Genomic DNA, 12,932 nt, shown 5'->3' on the forward strand with positions numbered 1-12,932 from the left:
GTGTTGCAGCACTGCGGGTGCTGGTGAATGCTGGAAGCAGAAGATCTACTTGTGCGGGATAGGTGGGCTGGTGAGGTACACCTTTGCTTGGATCCTCCTGTACAACCCCTGCAGAACCGGGCTGTGTAAAGGCCCCCCTGTAGGTTACTTGCAGCCATTGACTGGAATAATTTCTGCAGAATAGCTCCATACCTACAACACAAATGGGGATAGGAATTAGAATGGGGGGTGGACGTTTCATTTTTTCCTAGGTACATATCCACTTTACTTAGCCAGATGCTGGGGTCTGGATTTTCCCCTTACTGCACACAAATAACTTCTTAAATATGCACTTTGCTTAATTTGTAAAGCAGAATTATGTCCTGCTTGATGTCACAATGCAGGATTGTTGGATGTCAACAATCAGTTGACATCAGTTGATGTCAACAATGCAGGATAGTTGGATGATGCAGAGAAGCCAGCAATATTTTTTTTCTTATTAATGATGTTCAGATATTAACATACTTTTCTGAAAGTTGAGATTAACTTGATTTATTTGGTGTAGCATAATATAATTAATGAGGCTAGAAAAGAAGTGTGTCTAGGGATTGTAGTGTAAATAGTTCTCTGAAAACATCCACTCAATGTGCAGCAGAAGTCAAAAAAGCGAACAGAATGTTGGGAATCATTAAGAAAGGGATAGATAATAAGACAGAAAAATATCATATTGGCTCTATATAAATCCGTGGTATACTCACATATTGAACACTGTGTGCAGATGTGGACTCCCCATCTCATAAAAGATATATTGGAAAAGTTTCAGAACAGGGCAACAAAATTATTAGGGGTATGGACAGCTTCTTTATGAGGTGAGATTAATAAAATTGGGACTTTTCAGTTTGGAAAAGAGATGATTAAGGGGGGATATGATAGAGGTCTATAAAATCATGACTGGTGTGAAGAAAGTAAGAAAGAAAGTGTTATTTACTCCTCATAATACAAGATCTAGGGGGTACCAAATGAAATTAATAGGCAGCAGGTTTAAAACAAACAAAAGGAAGTATTTCTTCACACAACGCACAGTCAACCTGTGGAACTCTTTGCCTGAGGATGTTGTGAAGGCCAAGACTATAACAGGGTTCAAAAAAGAACTAGATAAATTCATGGAGGATAGGTCCATCAGTGGCTGTTAGCCAGGATGGGCAGGAATGGCGTCCCTAGCCTCTGTTTGCCAGAAGCTGAGAATGAGTGACAGGGGATGGATCACTCGATGATTACCTGTTCTATTAATTCCCTCTGAAGCACCTGGTATTGGCCACTGTTGGAAGACAGGGTACTGGGCTAGATGGAACATTGTTCTGACTCAGTATGGCCATTTCTATGTTCTTATGTTATGTCTCAATATAATTGTAAATGGGGAATCATCATTGAATGGGTTCGCTTCTTGTGCGTCCTGCAGGAATCTGTTCTGGTCCTATCTATGCTATCTAACATTTTTATCAATGACCTGGAAGAAAACAAAGCCACCCCTGCAAAGTTTGCAGATGACTCAAAATTGGGTAAGTGGTAAATAATGAAGAGGACAGGTCCCTGATGCAAAGCAATCTGAGTTGGTTGGTAAACTGGATGGAATCAAACAATGTGTTTCAGTATGGCCAAATGAAAAGTCAGAGATCTAGAACAAACAATCCAGACCATCCTTACAGGATGGGGAACTCTCTCCAGGGAAGCAGTGACTTGGAAAAAGACTTCGCTGATTATCCACCATAACCCCCAAGTCTGAGCTCCCAGCACGGTGGTGTGGCTAAAAGGGCTAATGCGCCCTCTTGGACACTCAAATTGATACTCGTGGGGTTTCAACAACAGGGTTGGAACCTTTTGATCCACCACACAGACCTCTGCCACTTGAGCTAACACAATAACTGATAGCAGTAGTAGGTTGCCATCCTTTATTTGGATGAGCATTCAAGGGGGATGAGAGACACTTTGCAAGTGGGTTTCACAGATATTTGCTGATAGCAGAAGTATGGTGCGACTCCAGAAACTTGGGCTCCATTTCAACCTTTGGAGGAGTTTGTGTTCTAGTGGGCACCAACTCTTTTTGCCCAGTCCCCACCAACCTGTCCTTGTCCCAGTCCTGTCTCTTTCTCACCCTTGGCTCTTTGTCCCCGTCCCAATAGCCACTCCTCAAGCTACTGATTCCAGTCTCCTTGACCAGCAAGTCCTAGTCTTCCCCACCGGGCTTGCTGTCAGAGCCTCAATCTCCCCGCAACCAGGCCCAGTCTCTTTGACCAGCCAGTTCTGTTTTCCTCCTCCCAGCTCCTTGTCTAATCTCTCTCTCTCTCCCTCCCCACTAGCTCCAAGTCTTAGTCTCCTTTCCTGGGCTCCTCATCCAATCTGTCTGCCCTCACCGACTCCTTGTCTCAGTCTCTTCACCCAGCCAGTCCCAGTCTCCCCCTTTCCTCCAGCTCCTTGTCCAATCTGTGTCTCCCTCCCCCACTGCCCCGCTAGTCAACTGGTTCCCATTCCCAGGCTTTCAGCCCTTCCCAGGCAGTTTCTCTCTCTTCCCTTCCCCTTCGGTTCCCAGTTTCGCAAAACTCCTGTTGTCAGCCTACTCCTTGACCTCAGAACCAGTTTTTGTCCCCTCTATATTTGGATCAAATGGCTTTTTCTTCAACACTGCCTGGTTCCTAGCAAGGGGGTCACTGAGAGCACAGAGGAGATAGACTCTCTACTCTTGCTTCTGGTGCCTAATCCCAACCCAACCCAACCCAGAGCAGTCATTACAGAGGAAGTCTGGCTTCACTCTTGTATAACTGAGCTGGAGGGAGCATGCTCAGTCACTCTATGGGGATCGTGTGTGCATAGTCTAGTTACACATAGGAGTTATGAGAGGCTTGACAATGCTCAGTGGGGATGGAATCTCAGATTTTAGCTGCTAAATCCAAGTAGACTCTATTCAGCATGTGCCTGTTTTTTCAAAGGCTCATAACTTGGCCAAATTTGGGCAGATTTTAACAGGGATGGCAAAAGGCACATGACCCACACATGCCACCTCCTGCAATATTTCAAATCCCTGCTCTAAAATATAGAGGTGCTAGAGTATTTAAAAAAAGATCACCAGAATTCTTTAACGTGGGTAAAACAGTGTGTTTTTCACTACCCACTTTCTGGGAAACTGAACTAGCTGAACTGTTTTGACTGAAATTTTTCAGAAATGTTCAGCTTGAGGCAGACCCTGGTACGTAAAACTTCAGCCTGAATGGTAAAAGCTTGGCAAATTACAGGCCCACTGAAAACAGTGTCTTTTAATGGGAAGAGTCAGGTATTCAGATGAATAGGTTGTGCTACTAGCATGGTCTATAACATATACATAGGACGGATTACAAGGATTTTAGAGGACAAGATTAGAATTCCAAAATGACCTGGACAAATTAAAGAATTTGGTCTGAAATCAACAAGATGAAATTCAATAAAGACTCATGCAAAGTAATTCAGATAGGAAGGAAAAATCAAATGTACAACTACAAAATTAGGTGGTCGTACTGGACTAGGTGATAGTGCTGCTGAAAAGGATCCGGGTATTACAGTGGATTGACAACAATGTGATGCCGTTGCAAAAAAGACTAATGTCATTCTGATGTGTATTAACAGGAGCGTGGTATATAAGGCACAAGAGTTAATTGTTCCACTTTACTCAGCACTGTGAGGCCTCAGATGGAGTACGGTGTCCAATTCTGGCACCATGATTTAGGAAAGATGTGGAGAAATTGGAAAGAGTCCAAAGAGAAAAGGGACAAAAAATGCTAAAAAGCTTTAAAAAAAAAATAACCCTGAACTACGAGGAAAGGATTAAAAAAACTGAGCATCTCTAGTCTTGAGAAAAGAAGACTGGGCAGAACCTGATAAGTCTGGAAATGTGTTAAGTAGGATGTAAAAAGTTAACCGGTAAGCATTAGTCTTACCAGTTAACCTGCCTTAACCATCACCCCCGGGCCCGCCGGCCGGTCAGAGCAGCCCGAGTGGCCCTGCGCTGGCCAGAGCAGCCCCAACCCCAGCCGTGCTGGCCAGCGGGCTCAGCCCCAGCCACTTAATCGGTTAACCGTTTAAACAGCATACTGTATTTTTAATCATTTAAATAGATAACTTTTTAAACGGTATTTACATCCCTAGTGTTAAGCGCTATTATAAAGAGGGTAATGATCGATTGTTCTGCATGGCCATTGAAGGAAGGACAAGAAGTAATGGGTTGACTCTGCATCAATGGAAATTTAGGTTAGATATTAGGAAAAACTTTCTAACTATAGGGGTAGCTAAGCTCTGGAATAGGCTTCCAAGGGAGGTTGTGGAATCCCCATCACTGGAGGTTTTTAAGAACAAGTTAGACAAGCACCTGTCACGGATGGTCTAGGTTTTCTTGGTCCTGCCTCCAGTGCAGGAGTCTGGACTTGGTGACTTCTCAAGGTTCCTTTCATTTTACATTTTTATCATTCTATGTGATCCCCATTGATTTGAATGAGAGTTCCATGTGTGTATGAGTGCAGCATTTGGTCAGTAACTTGTGAAATATTTTGGGATAATATGGAAAGAGGGGTGCTGTGCTAAACATAATACTTAACATGTATATATGGCTGGATATCTACTTTAAGATCTTATTTCAGTTTTATTTTAAATTCAATTTAAGTGGTCATATTTATTTTTTTTAGTTCTAAGTGTCTGAAGAAAATAAAGAAACATGGATAGCCATAAATAGTAAGTAATTTTATATTTTTAACCTGTCTCACTAATAAAATTAGAAGACACATGCTGAAGTGTTGCTGTCAATAATTACCATGCTTTTTATATGTTGTCATTCAATCTTTGACATAAAATCCCCAGTAAGGACAGATTGGGGGAAAAAAACTGACTGTCAGGTGATCAAGGAATGGAAAAACAAATGAGTGGACTAGATGAAAAACAAATATGTTAGTTATTAATCTTCTGTTTTATAAACAGAGTTGGATTTATCCACATCATTTAACTTTATAACTAAAGTAGATACTTCTTTAGTTATAATTTTTGTTAGGTTTTGTTAAATGATTGTAAAATTTAAACATATGTTCATGATTATTCACTGTATAATAACCCAGGTTGACAATTTACAGTACTGAATAAAGTTGTTCGCAAAAACTGTGTCTTGTAGTACAGAGGCTTTTTCTGTTCAGCTATCCTATCTTCAGAATATACGGGCAACACCTAATTCCTCATAAGGTACACTTTAAAAATTATGTTCAAATCTCATGTATAAACGGGAGTAATTTTTTTTTCTCAAAGTTCAATTTAAAAATGTAGTTTTTCCATTGTATTTAAGAAATTGATAAAGGGTTATATTCCCCTGATTTCTTCAAAATTTGGCTATTATCTAAGAATTCTCTAAAACCATAACTCTTATTAAATCAATTTTCCTTTTTGTTATATGACATTTGTAGCCCAACTGTGCACCCATTGAATTCCCTTTGACCTCAAAGGAAGTAGGAATGTAAGCTGAAACACTGGGGTCTTGATCCTATGTTGTGATCTGCTCAGGTACTGCCTCACTGATTTTAGTGAGGCACAATGGTCTGCCTGTTCTGACCACAGTGCTGGTCTGAGACTTGAGGTATCGCAAAACATGAATTATAAACTTTCATTTCCCATTTAGTCCTTTTAATAAAATATATGTTTTGAAAATGTTTGTTTTTATGAATGTGTGGGTGTGTTTTATTTAATTTTACATTTTTCCTTGAAGTGATTTTGAAATCATTTCTATTTTGAATAATTTTAAGGGACATTGTCATTTTTGTTACAAATAAAACCTGACTTACTTTGAGAATTAAGACCCTGGTTCTCCAAAGAGATCTGTTTGGCAAATTCTTATCTTCATGTAGATCTGCATGATGGGGATTTTTTGGATCCTCAGTTTAAAAATACTTTAATTGATATTTGCTGCATCATAAAATATACTACACCTTTTGCCTGACTTAATGTGCTATCCCTTGTCAATACGTATGCAATTAGTTTACAAAGAGTTACACATGAAATTGGATTTGGCATGTTTTTGCATATATTGGGTAATTTGTGTTGCAGCAAAAAAGTAATTGATAACCTTATTTTTACTTTGGGATCTGCAATCAAATCGTACAAGTCAGTGTTTAGGTTGAATAAGATGTTTGAATTTCTCGATTGTAAATATTTTTGTGAGAGACAAAAAAAGTGCTCTGTGTTGTATACGTTTTAAAAAATGATTAAATCAAATAATATAGTGATGTCATACAATTAAATTTCCTAGTGAATATAAACCCTATGTAACTATGAATCGTGTAGGGGCATAACTGAGCCTACATATTTTATTTTTTTTCACAAGGATTCAATCTCTTTAAATTCTTCTAGAATAACAATTTGACATCATTTTAATATTAGCAAACTCATTGCTTTAAAACATTTGCAAAATTAATGCAGTTTTTCAGTTATTTATGGATTAGGGATTCCATTTTCACAGAAGTTAATAATTAACTGTTCATCAGACATATCAGTGTTATATTGAGATGCTAAATTTTCTGTGCTTCCTATTGGTTAAAGGAATTGTAGGAGGATGCAATTGCTCTTTCAGCTACAACTTCAGTAAGTTTACAAAAGAGATGCAGAATCATCCCCCGAAGGAAAATAATCTGGGAAAAGTGTACATGTTGCACACAATCAAGCATCATCCATTTTTCCTGCTTCTAGACTTTGTACTGTATAGAATTGGAGTGTCAGACTTTGTTTTGTGCTTGGCAGATTGAGCAGGATGGGGTGCTATTACTTGTTCTTCTACAGATTGCCCCATCCCTCTCTGCAACTCACTCTGTTTAGATACAAGATTGACCTACAGGGTGAAATCCTGGACCTATTGAAGACAATGGCAGTTTTCTACTGCAGCCCTTGAGTGGGGCCAGGATTTCACCTTAAATATCTCCCGATATATGAATCAAAAAACCATTACAGAACAAGTAAATAAAAACACAAACTGAGACATTATCATACAGTAAATCCTCACTTAAAGTTGTCCCGGTTAACATTGTTTTGTTATTAGGTTGCTGATCTATTAGAGAACATACTTGTTTAAAGTCGCGCAAAGGTCCTTTATAAAGTTGTTTGGCTTGCTCCGCCTGCCCGGTGCTCCTGCCGGGGAGTGGGGTCGGGGCTCAGGGTTTGTCCTGTTCTGCCCACCTGGTGCTCCTGCCAGGGAGCAGGCAAGCCCCCGATCCCGCTCCCCAGCAGGAGCACTGGGTGGGTGGAAAGGGGGCAAGCCCCCACACCTTGACCCCGGTAAACCCCTCTCAACCAAGCTTCACAATCATCATTGGTGAGTACCGTATTACATTGTTTGTTTAAAATTATTTAAAACTTACATTGTATATGTATATGTCTTTTGTCTGGTGAAAAAAATTTCCCTGAAACCTAAACCCCTGCTATTTACATTAATTGTTATGGGGAAATTGGATTCACTTAACATCGTTTCACTTAAAGTTGCATTTTTCGGGAACATAACTACAATGTTAATTGGGGAGTTACTGTATCTGCGATAAATCACTCTATAATATTGGAAGATTCTTCACTACTAAATGTTGATGATTGGCAACACTACCAATTTACCGCATTCAAATTGGAAGTGGTTTAAATGCTTCCAGAATAAGACTGGAAATATTCATGATTATATTGTCATGCTAATATTTCTTTCAGCTAAAAGGGATTAGAGAATTTGCTGCATATTTGGTAGTGATGAGCATTAATGGTAACTTCAGGTAGGATTTGAACATTGCAAAGTGCAGGAATGTTCAAGTCCTAGGGTTTTTATTCAAACCCACCTTTATTTCATAACCACAAGTATTTGTTCATAATTAGTAGTTTTATATAGTTTCACAGATAAAGAACATATATATCGTTTTTCCTCTTGATACTCCTTAAAAATCTAATAAAATGTTTGAAATTTTTTTTAAAAGCCTCATTCTTTTTATTTAATCAAGCATTGTAATTTTGTTTCTTAAATGTTTCAGCAGTTATTCCAGGGAATTTTATGACCAGTATGCTCAAAGCCAGGAAAAATCTGTGGTCAATAAAATGCAGCAGAAATACTGGAAAACAAAACAAACCCTTATTAAAGTCACAGGAAAGAAGGAAGATGAACATGTTGTGGCTTCAGATGCAGACCTGGATGCAAAACTAGAGGTTTGTAATGAATTTACAATAGACATTAATGATTTAAATCTCTTTGAAAATCTGATAATGTGATTGAGCCTATGTGTTTGTATGTACATATGTATGTGTACCATACTTTGTATAATCTCATGTGCAGGGTGTGTGGGAGACGGCGGTGGGAGTACTGCACTCTTGGATATCCACTACAGTTAAATATGTGGTGTGTTGTTTGGTTGTTTTTTTTTAAAAAAAACTCAACAAACCAGCCAACCTCACCTCAGCAGTATTTTGCTTACCAATTAACATTTTATAGTTCTCACGATGCAAAACAGCAGAGCATTGGAAAAGTGTTCAAATGTTGCTGCTGAATTAGCAGAATATTAAAAGAAAAGCTGTTTGAGGGCCCTATAAAATATCATCATTATGGTGGTGGTAAAACTTCTCAGCAATGGAATGGTGAAGTTAAACAAATAACTTTTTGCCTGCTCTCAAAATATTGGGATGAAATTCTGGTCCGCACTGAAGTCAATGGGAGTTTTTCTGTTGGTTTAGTGGGGCCAGGTTTTACTCTAAGGTTGCTAAAACTTGGAAAATTATTTTAATTTGGATAAATTCTTTATTCAAGCTGTTGTGTAGTGCTTATGCCACAGAATGCCTGTACGTAGAATGATCATAGTCTGCCAAGTCTTTTGAATGCTGGTTGAAAATTACTATATAAATATAAGATATTTACTGGCTTTTCACAATTAATTTTTTCCCCTCTAAAACTATATTTATTTTAAGACAGGACAAATATTAGGCCCGAAACCCTTGATAATGTGTCTTTCTACTGTAACATATCAGGATACAAATTGCCCTCCAAATTGGACTGTCCTTTACAATTACTCCTGGAGGAATTCTGCACCACTGTGCTCATGCAGAATTCATGTCCCATGCAGATTTCTTTGCTTCCCAGCAGAAAAATGACTTTCTGATGGGGAAGCAAAGGGAAGCCACAAAAGCGGTCATTCGCCCCTCCCCAGCAGCACGGGCACATCATTTTGGGCATTCAGAGCAGCTGGCAGAGAGGTAAATCATTGCGGGACAGGGGCGAGGCTGAGGACACCCTGGCTGGTGGTTCCTACCCTGTGCTGGGCTCAGCTGCTAGTCCTTGTTGGACTGGGGGTGTGGAAGGACAATACTTCCTCTTCCCCTGCAAGGAGCAACCAGGTCATGGTCAGACCCACCCCCTGAAACCCCTCCAGCTGCAGAATGCTCAACACCTCCCCCCTTTGCTCCAGTTGCTCCTCAGCCGTGGGGAGAGGGGTCACTGTGTGGGGAGCTGCTCCCCCTTCTGCCCAACCCGCATGCATCCAGACCCTACCCCCACCCCGCCAAGCCTCAGCCCCTGCATCCAGAGACCCCCTGCACCCAGACCCCACCCCCTCTCCAAGCCCCACCCCTGCTGCATTTGTACCCCCACCCCTGGACCCAGACCACCTCCCGCTGAGTCCCCTGCACTTGAACCCCAGCCCCACTGAGCCCCAACCAGACCCCCACCTCACCAAGCCCCACTTCTCCAGGACCTGGACCCCACAACTGAGCCCCCACACCCAGACCCCCCTGCTGAGCCCCAGCCATCTTCACCTGGACCCCCCTGCAAAGTCCCATTGCCTTGGCACTTGGTACTCCCACAAGGAGCCCCTGTGTACCCAGATACCCCATTAAGCCACCCATTCCCACATTGCCCCAAACAGAACCCTCTCACCCCTCACTAAGCCCCTGCCAGGCTGAGCCTGCCTGCGTACACCTGTTGCACCTGGCACAGAGGGGAAGGGCGCTCAGGTGTTTCTGCGGCAGGCCTGGCCCTTGCACTGTGTCAGGGTCAGGCGCCTCACTCTGAGTCTATGTCCTGAGGGAGGTAGGGGCTGCAGGGTGATCTCCCACTGCCATACTGAAGCCTACACATTCATTTATTGACAAATAAAATTTGCAGGCTTTTTATTTTTTGGCTCAGAATTCCCTGTCCAGTATACTATGCCTTGCTGCTATAGCCTCCAGTCTGGACTGCTCACCTACGCTCTCCAGCATGTACGTCACTGCCAGCTATTTTCTCTATTTTCACCAGCCAGTCACACGCACCGTGGCTCCTACCAGTCTTGATTATACTGCAGGATGGCACTAACACACTCCCAGTCTTAGATTTTCCCCCAGCGATGTATGTCTTGTACTACCCAGCCTTCTCCTGGACAATACGAATTTATATAAAGCCTGTTATTTCTTTAATAGAAATAACATGCGCACAACTTGCCATTCCAAATGGATTTTCCCAGACACTTCAGTTTAAACACACTGGATTAGGTAAAACAATAAAGCAAGTTTATTAACTACAAAGAGAGGGATTTTAAGTGTGTGGAAGTAATGAGGCATAAAAGTCCAAAGTGATTACCAGACAATAAAGTTAAAACGCTACTGGTGCCTAACTTAAACTATATCGGATTCAAGGAAATTTTCTCACCATATGCTTTCAGCAGTCTTATTGACCAAACCCTCTAGGTCAGCACCCCTACTCCCAGAATCTAAGGAAGGCTTCCTTTGTTGCTTCAGGTGTAGAGAATTCCATGGACAGGGGGAGAGAGAGACTGGGCCCATTCTGGTGTTTCTCTCCTTTTTATAGTTTCGGTCCCTCTCTTGAAAAACATTTCCAACTGAGATTCAGGAGACGCAGAGCCTTGTGGAAGGATATTCCTTGCTGTTTTTTTTTCCATCTGCTTGAACTTCTTTTGTCTCCCCTTCCTGCTTGATGACTCTGTTTACTGCTTAAATGTATAGTAGGCCACACTGAAGTTTTGATTAAGTATGATGAATTGTGTGCTGAGTGTCTCTTACAATATCTTTATATAGTGCCTAGCATAGTGGGGCCCAGATCTCAGTTGGGTCTGAAGGTGCTCTCATAATAGAAATAATAATTGAAGCTAGGAAATTTTATGTCTCTAATGTGTGATTACACTGGAACAGTAACAAAACTGATCAGGTTGAACATCCTTTGCAAAGCGATCTGCAGGGATAGATCCTTATGCCAGTAGAGTGTCCCACTGAAGTCCATAAGTTTCCACCACCCATGGACTACTTTGCAAGACAGGGGCCTTATACTGAAAAGCTAGTAGGCATTGTGTTATCTCATATACTCCAATTAAGATGCTTTATGTGTCTGTGTGTACATATACTTTTTTCTTCCAAAATAGAGTTTTATACAACTTCATGGCTAGTGCATAGATTTAAAAATGTCAATAGAGAAACATAAGAAATAAACATGTTCTTGGTGAACTGTCACTTTATTTTGCAAAAACAAAGAATTGTTTTGTTCTGTTTTTTTCTTATATTTCCTTTGTATGTTGTTGATCTGTTTATAGTTTCCGTAAACAATTCGAACCTACGACAAGGTTATCGAAGGAAAATCTTACACTCAAGCATGAGAGGGTATTAGAAGCAACACATTTAAAAAGGAAATAATGATTTTTTTAAATTTAAAAGTAATGCAGATTTGTTTTAGAACAAATACTTTTTTTTGTTTTTTCTTTAGAATGTTTCTTGTATGTTTTATAATTAGCTTGTTTTATGTTTAATTTCAGCTGTTCCACTCGATTCAGAGAACATGTATGGAGTTGCTTAAAGCAATTGAACTCTATCAAAAAAGAATTTGTTGTAAGTATAACTAACTACAGTAAAGCAGGGAGGTGAGTCTGCAATATGGAAGTAACTAATGTGTGACAAAATGAAGATAATGATAAATGAAAATTATGTGTGACAAAACTAATGTGTGACAAAATGAAGATGGGATAAATGCTACTCTCTTCATCCTAGTTAAATTTGAAGCTAACCTTCCATTATAAACCCTGTTTTGATACTAACCTCCTAATTTGGCCAAACTTCCTCAATTCTCCTGAAATTGTACATGTGTGATACTAGGCCAGGATAGACAGGAGTACCTACGGCAGACAGGAGAGCGTTCAAGAATCAAGCCCTAACTACTTGACTTACCCAAATTCAGAAGTGGCTTATTTTAGAAACTCCAAATTGCTTTTAATCTGATTTTCTTGGTGAGGATTGTGTCTTTTGAGGGATGGATGTGAATTTAGTATGCATTAGGAGCAATGGAGGTCTTAACACAACACAGCCATGACACAGAATTGATAGTCAAACTGACCCTGACATGTGGATAGCCACGATGAGTGGCAGATCAGAGAACCACATGTTGGGGAGGCTGCGTTATGGTCTGAGGTAGAAAATAAAGTAATGGGGCACTAGTCAGTGAGAGATCCACGCTGATGGGGGTGGCTGGTTCTATTCTGTTGAATGTTGTAGGTACTTTCCCACCCCCCAAGAAAAGAGTCTCTGAAAAGTCTCAAGATGTAGAGGAAAAATGCAGTTACACAATAGTTTAATATATCTGAGTTAGTGTTCCATGGTAGCAGTGATGACCCAAGTAAAGTCTTTTGTGTGAAGATTATATAGGGAGAAACATACTCGATTAGATGCAGTGTGGGCATAGAGTGGATTTGGCTAACAAGGGGCCCTTGCTGTAGGGTGACCAGATAGCAAGCGTAAAAAATCGGGACGGGGGTGGGAGGTAATAGGTGCCTATATAAGAAAATGCCCCCAAAATCGGGACTGTCCCTGAAAAATCAGGACATCTGGTCACCCTACCTTGCTGACATCTAGAAATATAACTTGTAGAACAATATTTCAATTACAATAATGACTATGTCTCTCTTCCT

At 40.6% G+C, this 12,932-nt stretch overlaps 1 protein-coding gene across 2 annotated transcripts in view; it reads left to right on the forward strand.

The window, feature by feature from the left end:
• Window positions 1–12,932, forward strand: part of ICA1 (islet cell autoantigen 1) — an 89,346-nt gene that overhangs the window by 9,147 nt on the left and 67,267 nt on the right. Inside the window, exons 2-4 of one of the 2 annotated variants that reach the window (XM_084620960.1) lie at window positions 4,686–4,731; window positions 8,034–8,205; window positions 11,787–11,859. In XM_084620960.1, coding sequence (XP_084477086.1) covers window positions 4,715–4,731; window positions 8,034–8,205; window positions 11,787–11,859 — 262 coding nt within the window. In that variant the 5' untranslated portion in view covers window positions 4,686–4,714. The remainder of the gene's footprint in view (window positions 1–4,685; window positions 4,732–8,033; window positions 8,206–11,786; window positions 11,860–12,932) is intronic. The other variant, XM_084620961.1, reaches the window with a different exon arrangement.

This window comes from Lepidochelys olivacea, assembly GCF_965140295.1.
Source record: "Lepidochelys olivacea isolate rLepOli2 genome assembly, chromosome: 2".
Taxonomy (NCBI): domain Eukaryota; kingdom Metazoa; phylum Chordata; order Testudines; family Cheloniidae; genus Lepidochelys; species Lepidochelys olivacea.